The sequence below is a fragment of the Salmo salar genome, chromosome ssa18 (genome assembly GCF_905237065.1).
Source record: "Salmo salar chromosome ssa18, Ssal_v3.1, whole genome shotgun sequence".
In the NCBI taxonomy this organism is placed as follows: Eukaryota; Metazoa; Chordata; class Actinopteri; order Salmoniformes; family Salmonidae; genus Salmo; species Salmo salar.
Window position 1 is genome coordinate 29880771 of NC_059459.1, and position 13271 is coordinate 29894041.

Consider the following 13271-nt stretch of genomic DNA (forward strand, 5'->3'; position numbering starts at 1 on the left):
AGTAATGCAGCCGTAATGAAGCGTAATATAAATCAGAGATGGTAACACCTTTTACCGTCAAAGAGATTCAACCTCCTCAACTTATGTTTTATTTTCCATCCCTATGTTGATATAGGAGCTAAGAGACTGATGTGTTCTCAGGCCCATTCCTGACCATCACCATGGATCCCGCCTGACTGACAGGCGTAAGTGATGGAGCAGGTAATAGCACGTCACAGAACGTAAATCCAGACTAATGCCTGTGTGATGCTACCGGATGCAGGAATCAGGGGATGGGTGGCTAACAGGAAAATGTAAAACATTCATTTTGAGTTCAACCTCTCCTCTATCGCTCCAGAGAGCCAAGGTCAAAGACAGGATCCATGTAATAGATGTCATCCACCACCATTTCCTCTTATTGTATATATTCTCTAATGTGTATGTGTCGATATGTCTGATTCAGCATCCAGGAGGAAACCGTAGGATCACTGACAATAAATATAATATATTTCTAATGTGTAGATGTGTGTGATTCAGCATCCAGGAGGAAACGCATCACTGTATATAATATATTTTCTGACGTGTATGATTCAGCATCCAGGAGGAAACTGTAAGATCACAGAGACATAATAAATAAAATATATTTTCTAATTATATGTGTAGGATAGTCTGCTCCTTTAGGACACTATCCTGGGGGAGACTGCGATGGACAGAACTTTTAATCAACAAGATGTTTTGTGTTGTTTGTTTTAATGTTAACTATTGTATGTACTGTATATTTGCTTAATTGCCCCTTGTGAAATAATTCATTATTAAATATTAACACCTTGTGATTGTGCTATACCGTTGTATATTGTCACTACGGTGTATTTTCGTCTAACGCTAACGTGCATCACTGTAAAGAATATACACATTTTCTAATGCTGGAAGGAAATGAGAGGAGACGTTCCAGTTTTAGAACACAAATACATCCATTTTAATTTGAGAAAATACAAAAAGAAACCATGTACAATTTATGTACAAACTTTTTGTACAAGACAGTATATTTCTCAGCGGACTATATTTGACAGAGTCAGGTAGATCTACCCAGCACCATCAAATCCTCCATGTATCCATCCAAACTAAGTAGACTGCTATGTCAAACTCCTGATTTCTGCAATGACCGTGTGCCAAAGAATCAGATATGTGACGTGTGAGAGCAATGTCCTGAATTCCACCCGAACTGATAGGCAGCCCACCCCCCAAAATACTGCAAGTTTCTTTTTTTCCTAAAAAAATCAACAAAAATTGCCTCCTGCAATTTCAATGTGTTGTTAAGACTTAAATCCCCCCATAGTTTTATACATTTTATTACATCTAGTACATTTTCCAGCAAATAAGTTATTTTATCCATCCTTTACAGTAACAAAATAGATAAACAAAAATATGTAACATACTGTAACAGTAATGTGTGAAGTTTCATAGTCCTGACTATCTTAAGCGGACTAAAAGACTCCGGAGCACATGAAACAGCCTGGCCCGTGCTCTCTGTGCATCCTTCAGTCATTCAGACCTTCTACCACACAACAAACACGTTTTAACATCTCTCCCTGCAGTCTCCTAACAACAAGATGGGTACCTTAAGCTACAGACAGTACGACCAACACAGACGTATGATACTTTGAGGGTTGATGAGCCCCATGTCCCTGCCCCATGTTCCCTCCTTTTCAATGCCACTTTTCGCTATAGTGGGTCTTGAAATGGGCCCTCCTCTTTACCTACAGCACTGCCTGGCACAATACTGGCATGGGGGCATTGATGGCTTGGATGTTCTCCATGCCAGTATAAGTCACATACATTTACTTCCCTTTCTGAGAAGAACTAACTCAATCCCTACTCATTCTGAGTTAGTGAGTCAGTGAATGACTGAATGATGCTTGTTCAACAACACTTTCCATGGCACTTCAAAACACTAACTTTAGAGGCGTACATTGCAAAGACGTGTACGAACCTATGATATGGTATACAGCAGTACCATAGATTTGTGGAGTATTTGTGCCAAAAAGAGATAAAGTTTAATGTAAGAACAGGTTTCAGTCCAGTGTCTTTTCCAGTTTGAGTCAAAACAGTCACACAAATTGTGGGTACAAGTATTGAAAATAAAAAAACATTCAGATATAATGAAATACACTGGTAGACTATTCTGTAAGTATGCATCTGTTTGGGTTGTGATTTGTACCATTTGATTTCTGAGTAAAGTGATATTTATTTAAGTACTTCTGAATAAAAAATAAAACTGTAAACAAATAATACAAATTAGTTTCAAACAATTAATGGATATTACTATGGTGACATAAATGACGAGAGCTGACAAAATGGAATGTAAACTCTGATAAAGAAACAATTTTAACAAGAAAACAAATGAGGTATGTTCTCTCTGTACTGTGATAAGCTGAACTAGTAGCAGCTGATGTCTGCACCTCTGTGATGGTTCATATAACCAGGTCCTGTTAAACCTGCTCAAGTCAAGTTTACACTTTTTTCCATTTATGACAAAACAATCATTTTGTCCTTCGTCAATAGTATGTATTATGAATCAAGTCATTGTCAGTGTCAAATATGAATTCCTTGTTTTTCAGGCTAGCGAGTATATTATTAACAACCCAATTATATATACATTTTTACTCACATATTTTCTGAAAAGAATTATACTTGCTACAAAGTGTGACAACAATGTGAGCACAAAAGCTTCAGAAGTTCACGTCAGGACAAAATGTTTATGAGCAGTCGCACCACACCCAGTAGACAGACAGAAAGCTCAGGACATTTTGCTTCAGAAAAATCTATATAATGGCTGAATATACACAACATATTTAGACACAAATATATGTCCTTTTTTTGTCAAGAATGACAGGTCTTTAGAAAGACATTATCTTAGTCTATAATATCATGGCTATCTGTTCAATGCAAACAACCTGATGATGTTCCAACAATCTGTCACATAGTTAGAAACACATGTCCATGAAGAATGACATTATACACCCACAAAACAATACTTCAATGTATCTCTCCTTACTAAGAGACCTAATTTAGGTCAATCATTGATAGTAGAGGTCACCCAGTTTTACTCTCAGAACAGAATGAATGGCTAAATGCCTCAGATCGGGGCTTCATGCACCTTTCCGATTGGCTCACTGTCTGGGTATTATTTACACCCATTGAAACTCAAGTTTGTTTGTGATTGTTTACGTCACATTTCTGTTTGTCTCAGACAACAATATTCGTATTTGCCTGCAGATGAAAATGAGCAGTACAATAAAGTTTATCAATACAGCTACAGAGATCCTTCAACTAAGCCCATTTACGTTTTGAGGAGCACTCAACAGTTGAGACAGAAGCTCAGAGTTAGATTTATGTTATCTCCTATACAATATTGACTTAGGGCTCTCATTAGATTTATGTTATCTCTTATACAATATTGACTTAGGGCTCTCACAAGATTTATGTTATCTCTTCTACAATATTGACTTAGGGCTCTCATTAGATTTATGTTATCTGTTATACAATATTGACTTTTAGGACTCTAGTCAATCTGTATCACTGAAGCGTTACAGATTGTGCGATAGAAATGTAAATGTATTTTCCGATTGAGCCGACATATGCAGTGGTGTAAAGTACTTAAGGAAAAGTACTTTGAAGTACAATTTAAGTCGTTTTTTGGGGTATCTGTACTTTACTATTAATATTTTTGACAACAATTCACACACTTATCAAGAGAACATCCCTGGTCATGCCTCTGATTTGGCGGACTCACTAAACACAGTGTTGGAGTGTGTCCCTGGCTATCCATAAATAAATAAAAAACAAGACAATGCTGCCTGGTTTGCTTAATTTAAGGAATTTGAAATTATTTATACTTTCAAATATATATATTTAAAACCAAATACTTTTAGACTTTTACTCAAGTAGTATTTCACTGGGTGACTCACTTTTACTTGAGTAATTTTCTATTAAGGTATCTTTACTTTCACTCAAGTATGACAATTAGGTCCTTTTTCCACCACTGGACATATGCAGCGTTTATTGTGAATGCAGTCTCTGCTAAAGCGGAAACATTGCCTTTAAATTTCAATCAAACTGTAATGTTGAACTTCTGCGATATGGATTGAATAGTGCCCTTAATCACTATACTTTATCAGGGATAAGAGAGGGGACTTCTACTCTTCCTCATTAATGCATTTGTAATTATAAGCATATCAGAATTGTTATGAATCATTTTGGTATGATTATGTTAAATACAGTGATTAATTTAGAAATAAAATGATCTGATGTAATTATAGGCCTAATAATAATAATAATGGATTGCTTTCACAAAGTGTTTCTCACTACGTCATGTGTAAAAATAAGTACAACATGATTATGCTCATATGAATATAAAATAATCCTATTTGTATGTATAAAGTATGCAGGTGAAGTTTTTAGTTGGTTCATCTGTGACACCATACCCTCTCCTCCCCAAGGCTGCAGCTCTGTCTGGGCTGCTCTGGATGAAAAACAAAATAGAAACGGTCAATTTTTAACACGCACTGTCTTGCGCCTTGACCAGAATGACATGAAAAACACAGGCAGTATTCTCCAGCGTTCTTCATCGTCATCAGTGGCAAAACTATGATTGAGCTTTTCCCTTAATGTTTACCAACATAGTGTTTAGAGGTGTCATGATGACATCAGGATTGGCAGCGGAGAACATCCAAGCTCTTTGCTGCCTCTGTTACCAACCCTGTGCCAGGCAGTGGTGGCTCTGGTCAAAGGAGGACCCACTGATGCCCATTTTACGCAATATGTGGCATTGTTTCTCCAAATTTCTCAACAGACAAAAAAATATTGAAATGATATGCTTTTTCTTTTGTTCTTAAATAGGTTTGGGCTTAAATGCTTCCTTCACATTTTTAGGGCACACAGCTAATGTTTGTTCACATTTAATCAGCTCAATCATAGATGGTGTATTATCGGTGATGTGACTGGGTATGATGGTGAGCATAGAAACGTGTTTGCTTAGTTCATTAGTTGATCGGAAACCCCCAGACAGAGCTAGTTCCTGTACGTCTTTCATGTTTGAAGCCTTGATCCCACATCCTGCTCCCTCAGAGGCTGAACCACCATCGCAGACACACTGATGGAGAGATGACGACACTAATTTGTGCATTTAACTCAGATGTACCACCAATGTTTTTATTGAGGGGACACATTTGCTGCCACGTACAGTACACACATGCCATATGCAAGATGTGTACAAGGCTGTCCTTTCACTCAATTAACGTGTTCACAAGGGACAAGACAAAGTTGTTCATTCACCCTTTTCATGTTTAAACATAAGGGATAGGACAAGGTTGTCCTTCGTCCCTTTCATGTTTTCAGGTTAAGTTGATCATCTGCGCTGTATTGTTATAAAAGGGCTCAGGCACCATGCGATGATAGGAGCTTGAAACACGGTCAAAAACATCATTATGATTCATAGCCATTGTGATATCACCAGAACAGGTGTAGGTACAGTGTAGCTATATACGGTCAACCAGCTTAACCCAGAACTATCTCTTACACTACTCTGAGTCTCAAAACAACTGATTTACAAGATGATCTCATTCTACAGGACTCGAATGCATTCATTCAGAGGATTACTCAACATCATGTTGACATACAGTAGCATACCCTAAGCAGTGATGTAATGGATCTGTACACAGTACAGCTGTACACCTCTTCAAATGACAAGCAGCCTTTCTCTCGTTCAACGAATCGACAACCAAAGAGTTGACATTTTTGTGATGGGTGTTGTTTTGGGGAGATGTCAATGTTTCCCGTCGTCGTGTTGCAAAATAACGTGATCAGTTTTAGTGCAAATAGAACCGAAACAGACACGGTGTATGAGTGGTCAGCCCCAATGGCGTCTTTGGGAGATGTGATGAACGATGAGCGAACTGCCGTGACCCTCATCCTCCAACAACAAATAGTAACCTCAAACTACAGTAGCCATGGAGTCTGGTCACACGAAGAGGTGATGAACTATTGCAAATAATTACAGGAAGTACTTAATCTTCTCTCTTCAACTCTTCAAATAATTTCAAAAAGTGCTAAGGGGGAGGGAGTGTACAATCCTCATTAGATTGTCATTATGTACATCTCTATGGAAGATTGATAAATGAAACATGAAGAGCATGGAAGTAACATTACAGGTATACACATAGGAGGCCCCTTCCAGTTGTTGTGTTTATGTCAAACCCTTGATCTGTAGAATGAGTGGGGAACAATTAATCATCATCATCATCCCCCCTGTTCGCCATCTCTTATCTCCTTTCGTAAGAGCGTCCAGAATTCTCACGAGTCATCAAGGGGGCCTGGTTTTCAGCATTCATCTTCAACTTCTCTGATTGGTGGTATCAGACTGCTAGTGGATTTGTATTGGTTGACTTGGTTGGCCATGTGAGTGCTCATGGGCTTGATCTGAATGTTCCGTGGGTAGGCATTTTCTGGTTCATCTGTAAACCATTTCCTTTCTGCGGAGGGATGGGGCAGAAACAAAGTGTTAGTGTTGAATAATCCACACGGTGTCATGTCATATATTCCTGTCTCAGTTTAAGTAGCTGCCTTATATAGCATGAGGGATCATAGGTTTCAAGTACTTCATTTCCTTCCAGGTAAAGTTATTTCAACTTTGGAGTGTGTGCATGTGGGTCTGTGTCAATGTAAGTGTGTGTGTGTTTCAGTCAACTTAGTGCTCAGGCAAGTGTGTTACAGCACAAGTGTTTGATGTTTTGAAACTATGCCTGAGGTGAAGCAAGATGTCTATCGCCTGAAACCACCACAGAGTTATGAGTTTGAAACATGCCAATTTGAGGAGGTTTCAAGCCTACTCTACGAGAGGTATGATCTTTAGGTAATCAAATGTCTACAGTTCATGTTTGTATTATATAGTGTGTGATAGGCAACACCTTGCCTCTCTGTGGCTCCAGTTGATAGAGTTATACGGAATACGGATTACAACCTATTTCTATCACTTGGACAACATCTGATCACATTCAATAGGAAAGAACATGTGCAAACACACAAACCTCACACAATGCAATTTGTCTCAAGTTGAAATAAAGCAAACCAAAAAACATGATAAATAATATGTAAATTATACAAAATAGAGGCTCTGTCAGAAGAAAACAAAGAAAAAGCATAATCAGGTGAATTAGGATGTGAAGGAGGTAAAACAGAAAGGCAGGAAGAGCCAATGCAGAGATGGTCCTGGGCATGACAGGGAGAGGCCAGAGGCAGCGGCAGCCATTTTACTTTCCATTTGTCCAAAAGCAAAACTTAAACTGAGGCATGATGACTTATCCTTACAGGAAAATAACAGAAAGACTATAAAACCTCCCCTTGTCATATCAATTGCCACTGGGACAAAGTTATGATTAGAACCCCACATAAAGGTTGCTATTATAATAGTAGGACATGCAGAATTGTTAACTTGCATACCTTGGCTCATTCTATTCATCCTTGTTGCACTTCAGAAAGAGAAGTAGGTCATCTAAGTAAGTGAGGTATTACAGTCTATACAAGGCAAATAACACGTCTCAAACACAATCACTGACCTGACTGGATCTCTTGCTGCACTCTACAGTATGTAAACACTGACAACTATGACTATTTTCTAATGGAATCAAGGCCTCACTGCCAAAATGTAAAATGCTATTTCAGTTTACTTCCTAAATTGACCCTAACCCTAGTTGTCAGATGTTCCCTTGGCCCTGTTTATGTTTCTAGATACTGAACACCTACACTTCACCTCCCGATGACACCATGTTTGAAAAGCATTGAAGGCAAATGCTAAGGGACATTTAAAATGACACTAAGACATTTCAATTGATCTGTTGTCTTTAAGCTTAAGAATGGACATTGATAAATGATCTATCACTGTTTAGGGAGTACTTAGCAGCATGATGTCTTTTCTTACCATCAACATCAAATTCTCTGGGTCATTTTACAATTATTACTTCCTTATTATATATTATATTATGCAAAACACATCAAAATTGAAAACAGAACTAAAAATAAGCATTTGAGATGGAGAACTAGGACCATGGACATGCCATGTCTCAGAACAGACACAATAACCAGAAAGATGTCAACACAGATGGTTTAATGACGTTTATCATTCATGGACAATCATCTGGAACATCAGCTTCTCTGGTCAAAATGTGGTCATGTTGGGTAAAAGGTTTAGTCTATGTAAATCATGTTACATTCAATCCATAACCACGGCATGCTGTTGGTACGTATACTAACAAATAAGCAGGCTATACCAATATGAGTCAAAGTAAAAACACACTGCACAGTGCATTCAGAAAGTATTCAGACCTCTTCACTTTTCCACATTTTGTTATGTTAACAGCCTTATTCTAAAGTGGATCAAATCAAATCCTCAATCTACACATAATACCCCATAATGACAAAGCGAAAACAGGTTTTTATCATTTTTTGCAAATGTATCAAATATTAACAACAGAAATGCCTTATTTATATAAGTATTCAGACCCTTTGCTATGAGACTTGAAACTGAGCTCAGGTGCATCCTGTTTCCATTGATCATCCTTGAGGTGTTTCTATAACTTGATTGGAGTCCACCTGTGGTAAATTCAATTGATTGGACATGATTTGGAAAAGCACACACCTGTCTATATAAGGTCTGCACAGTTGGCAATGGACGTCAGAGCAAAAACCAAACCATGAGGTCGAAGGAATTGTCCGTAGAGCTCAAAGACAGGATTGTGTCGAGGCACAGATATGGGGAAGGATACCAAATAATGTCTGAGCATTGGTCCAAGAACACAGTGGCCTCCATCATTCTTAAAAGGAAGAAGTTTGGAACAACCAAGACTCTTCCTGGCCAGATGGAAGCCACTCCTCAGTAAAAGGCACATGACAGCTCACTTGGAGTTTGCCAAAAGGCACCTAAAGGACTCTCAGACCATCAAAAACAAGATTCTCTGGTCTGATGAAACCAAGATTGAACTCTTTTCCTGAATGACAAGCGTTACGCTCATCACCTGGCCAATACGATCCCTATGGTGAAGCACGGTGGTGGCAGCATCATGCTGTGGGGATGGTTTTCAGCGGCAGAAACTGGGAGACTAGTCAGGATCGAGGGAAAGATTAATGGAGTAAAGTACAGCGAGATCCTTGATGAAAACCTGCTCCAAAGCACTCAGGACCTCAGACTGGGGCGAATGTTCACCTTCCAACAGGACAATGACCCTAAGCACACAGCCAAGACAACGCAGGAGTCCCGTGTGGCTGTTGGTAGAGCATGGTGTTTGCAACGCCAGGGTTGTGGGTTCGATTCCCACGGGGGGCCAGTACGGAGTACGGAGAAAAAAAAAGAAGAAAAAAAATGTATGAAATGTATGCATTCACTACTGTAAGTTGATCTGGATAAGAGCGTCTGCTAAATGACTAAAATGTAAAATGCTTCAGGACAAGTCTCTGAATGTCCTTGAGTGGCCCAGCCAGAGCCCCGACTGAACCTGATCGAACATCTCTGGAGAGACCTGAAAATAGCTGTGCAGCAACACTCCCCATCCAACCTGACAGAATTTGACAGGATCTGCAGAGAATAATGGGAGAAACTCCCCAAATACAGGTGTACCAAGCTTGTATCGTCATACCCAAGAAGACTCGAGGCTGTAATCACTGCCAAAGGTGCTTCAACAAAGTACTGAGTAAAGGGTCTGAATACTTATGTAAATGTAATATTTCAGTTTTGTATTTTTTTTTTATTAGCAAAAATGTCTAAACAACCAGTTTTTGGTTTGTCATTATGGGGTATTGTGTGTAGATTGATGAGAGGAAAAAACAAATTTAATCAGTTTTAGAATAAGGCTGTAACGTAACGAAAAAGTGAAGGGCTCTGAAAACTTTCTGAATGCACTGTACTGTGTCTTATCGAGACAAAATGCCTGCCATGCCCGTCACCGGCCTGGTACAAAGACAACATATGATTGTTATAGAAAGACCTATGTTCCTTATCTTCTTTCGGTGATATTTTGCGTTCTTAAAATAATGCTTAAATACAGGTTCAAAGAGGTCGAAGGAAATTTTTAAGACAGTTTGTCAGTGAAAACAATGCACATCAAAGTTTCCCCTTAGTTCCATTGATTAGATCATGGTACAGTAGCTATGGAGGCAGGCAGAGATGTCAGAGCAAGGACCACATGCTGATGGTCATGGAGCAAACATTGCACAAACATGACATAGACATTGACCACAAAATCTCAGAAACAAAACCCAAACCCCAATAAACATACAGACAGAGATAACTGACCCAAACAGTGACACACACACTCTCCTTTTGGCCACAACTCTACAAAGACACAACACGCACAGGAAACTTAGATTGGGGACACAACACGCACAGGAAACTTAGATTGGAAACACACACAACACACACTACACAGACAACACACACAGACACACACACACAGACACACACACACACACACACACACACACACACACACACACACACACACACACACACACACACACACACACACACATCTCCTCCACCTACTTCTGTTTGTGGCCAGCCTCCCGAGCCTTGCTGCTGCGGTTCTGCCGGTTGGTGGTGGGGATGGAGTGGACAGACGAGCTCTTTTTGCTGGAGGAATGGGAGGAGTGGGAGCTGTGGGAAAGGCTGGTCCGAGACTGGCCCGCGTTGTGGTCAAACTGCATCAGACAGAAGATCAGGTCTGTGGGGACCAACTCAAACTCATACGGAGGGTTGGTGATCACATACCTGAAGAAAGGAAAGGATAGGAGTTGGTAGAAAACAGAACAATACTGATTAGTCCGTGTATAATTAAGCAATAAGGCCGGGGGGGTGTATATGGCCAATATACCACGGCTAAGGCCTGTTCTTAGGCTCAACGTAATGCAGAGTGCCTGAATACAGCCCTTGGCCATGGTACAGTGCATTCAGAAAGTATTCAGATACCTTGACTTTTTCCACATTTTGTTACGTTACAGCCTTATTTGAAAACTGATTAAATCGATCTTTTTCCTCATCAATCTACACACAATACCTCATAATGACAAAGAAAAAAACATTTTTTTAAACATTTTTGCATATTTAGCGATTACAGCCTCGAGTCTTCTTGGGTATGATTGTCACAGTATCTAACGAAGGTGGCGCCCCTCCTCGGTCGGGCGGCGCTCGGCGGTCGTCGTCGCCGGCCTATTAGCTGCCACCGATCGTTGTTTCTGTGTCTTTTGGTTTTGTCTGTCTATCTCGCACCTGTTTTGTGTTTGTCATTAGTGGGGGGTTATTTAGTGTGTATTTTCAGTTGGGGTTCTCGTGCGGGATTGTTTATTGTCCACTCAGGACAGTTGTGATTGTAAATTGTTATTGTCTATTATTATTGCCGGGCTGCGCCCCGTGCGCTTTTTTTTCCAGTGCGCTTATTTTGGGAAGGTGTTTTTCCCCTGGCAGACTTCGCCACGCGCCTGGTGCCCTACGGCTATTGGGTGTTACTATTATTATTAAAACACAGTTGCTCCGGCCCTCTGTCTCCTGCTCCTGATTCCACATCTCCACTGGTCCTAGACAGTCGTGAAAATGATGTTACAAGCTCGGCACACCTGTTTTTGTGGGGTTTCTCCCATTCTCTCTGGAGATCCTCTCAAGCTTTTTCAGGTTGGATGAGGAGCGTTGCTGCACAGCTATTTTCAGGTCTCTCCAGAGATGTTCGATCGGGTTCAAGTCCGGGCTCTGGCTGTGCCTTTTACTGAGGAGTGGCTTCCGTCTGGCCACTCTACCATAAAGGCCTGATTGGTGGAGTGCTGCAGAGATGGTTGTCCTTCTGGAAGGTTCTCCCATCTCCACAGAGGAAATCTAGAACTCTGTCAGAGTGACCATCGGGTCCTTGTCACCTCCTTGACCAAGGCCCTTCTCCCCCGATTTGTCCAGGCGGCCAGCTCTAGGAAGAGTCTTGGTGGTTCCAAACTTCTTCCATTTAAGAATGATGGAGGCCACTGTGTTCTTGGGGACCTTCAATGCTGCAGACATTTTTTGGTACCCTTCTCCAGATCTGTGCCTCGACACAATCCTGGGTCTGAATACTTTCTGAATGTACTGTACATTGGCCATATACCACAAACCCCTGAGGTGCCTTATTGCTATTATAAACTGGTTACCAACGTAATTAGAGCAGTAAAAAAAACTGTTTTGTCATACAGTCAATCAGCATTCAGGGCTCGAACCACTCAGTTTATTAAAAACAAATACATGACAGAAAGTTAATAGGGCGTGGTTGAAAACTAATCAGTTATAAGATTTCAAAGCAGATTTATTTCAAATAAAAATGTTTCTGTGTTAGAGGCCTGAAGTCGAAATGCATCTAGTTTGTAGAGTTATCTAATCACATAAGTGTCTACGATAAACAGTATAATATAATCACATAACTGCTAATATTCTAATGGAAAACAGTTGATGTTGTTACACCTTGACATGTGAGAGGGATGGAATGTAAGTGTCTCACCGTTTGGTACACTGGCTAGGTGTGGCAAGGTGAGCGTCTCTCAATCTGTAGATTCCGAAGCACAACATGTTGTATGTCTTCAATGCTTTACAGAACAAATCTCCATAGCAACCACCATCCTGGAAAACAACAAATGGCAAATCAAAAACAACATCAGGCTGTGTTGGCTTATAAAGTGCAATCATTTGCCTAAATGACAAAATAATCAAAGTTTTTGAAAATGTCAAACTGCAGTGCCCTGGGTACATTCTGCTGTATGTTCGGGGAGATTTCTAGTGCCTAATAAATCTTGGCCAGAAATGGAAGCCATAACAATATACAGTGTAAAAATATCCTTCAAATCATACAGGAAAAGACAAAATCTTTTTACTTTGTGACACGCCGTTACTTCAAAATCCGATGCAGATGAACTATTTAAAAACAAAATGAAAGAGACATTCTTCATCCCAGAACACACACACAGTAATGCTGGGACGATAAACCGAAAATTACCAACACCGCCTTCCTCTCACCGAAGCATTTTGCTTATGTCAGTAATTTTAGGTGATTTGGCTACACAACATTCCTGTAGATTGTTCTAGAACCATTATTTGGTCAACAGTAACGGCCTATGCATTATGTTGATTCCTGCTCTGAAAGTATATGCCTGTCACCGTTTCGCTGTCGACAGCTGACTCTCACTCCCTCTCCCCACTGTGTGCATGGAGGAGGGAGAAATGCGTTCTGACAAGCATA

General features: G+C 40.1%; 1 protein-coding gene across 32 annotated transcripts in view; it reads right to left on the bottom strand.

Annotated features, from left to right (window-relative positions):
• Nucleotides 1–928: 928 nt before the first annotated feature.
• LOC106577193 (calcium-activated potassium channel subunit alpha-1) overlaps nucleotides 929–13271 on the bottom strand; it is a 383781-nt gene continuing 371438 nt past the window's right edge. For 23 of the 32 annotated variants that reach the window (XM_045701020.1, XM_045701017.1, XM_045701015.1 and 20 more), the window contains 4 exons: nucleotides 12537–12655; nucleotides 10571–10795; nucleotides 7477–7505; nucleotides 929–6509 (listed from right to left, as the gene is read on the bottom strand). In XM_045701020.1, coding sequence (XP_045556976.1) covers nucleotides 6358–6509; nucleotides 7477–7505; nucleotides 10571–10795; nucleotides 12537–12655 — 525 coding nt within the window. In that variant the 3' untranslated portion in view covers nucleotides 929–6357. The remainder of the gene's footprint in view (nucleotides 6510–7476; nucleotides 7506–10570; nucleotides 10796–12536; nucleotides 12656–13271) is intronic. The other 9 variants (XM_045701026.1, XM_045701025.1, XM_045701028.1 and 6 more) reach the window with 1 other exon arrangement.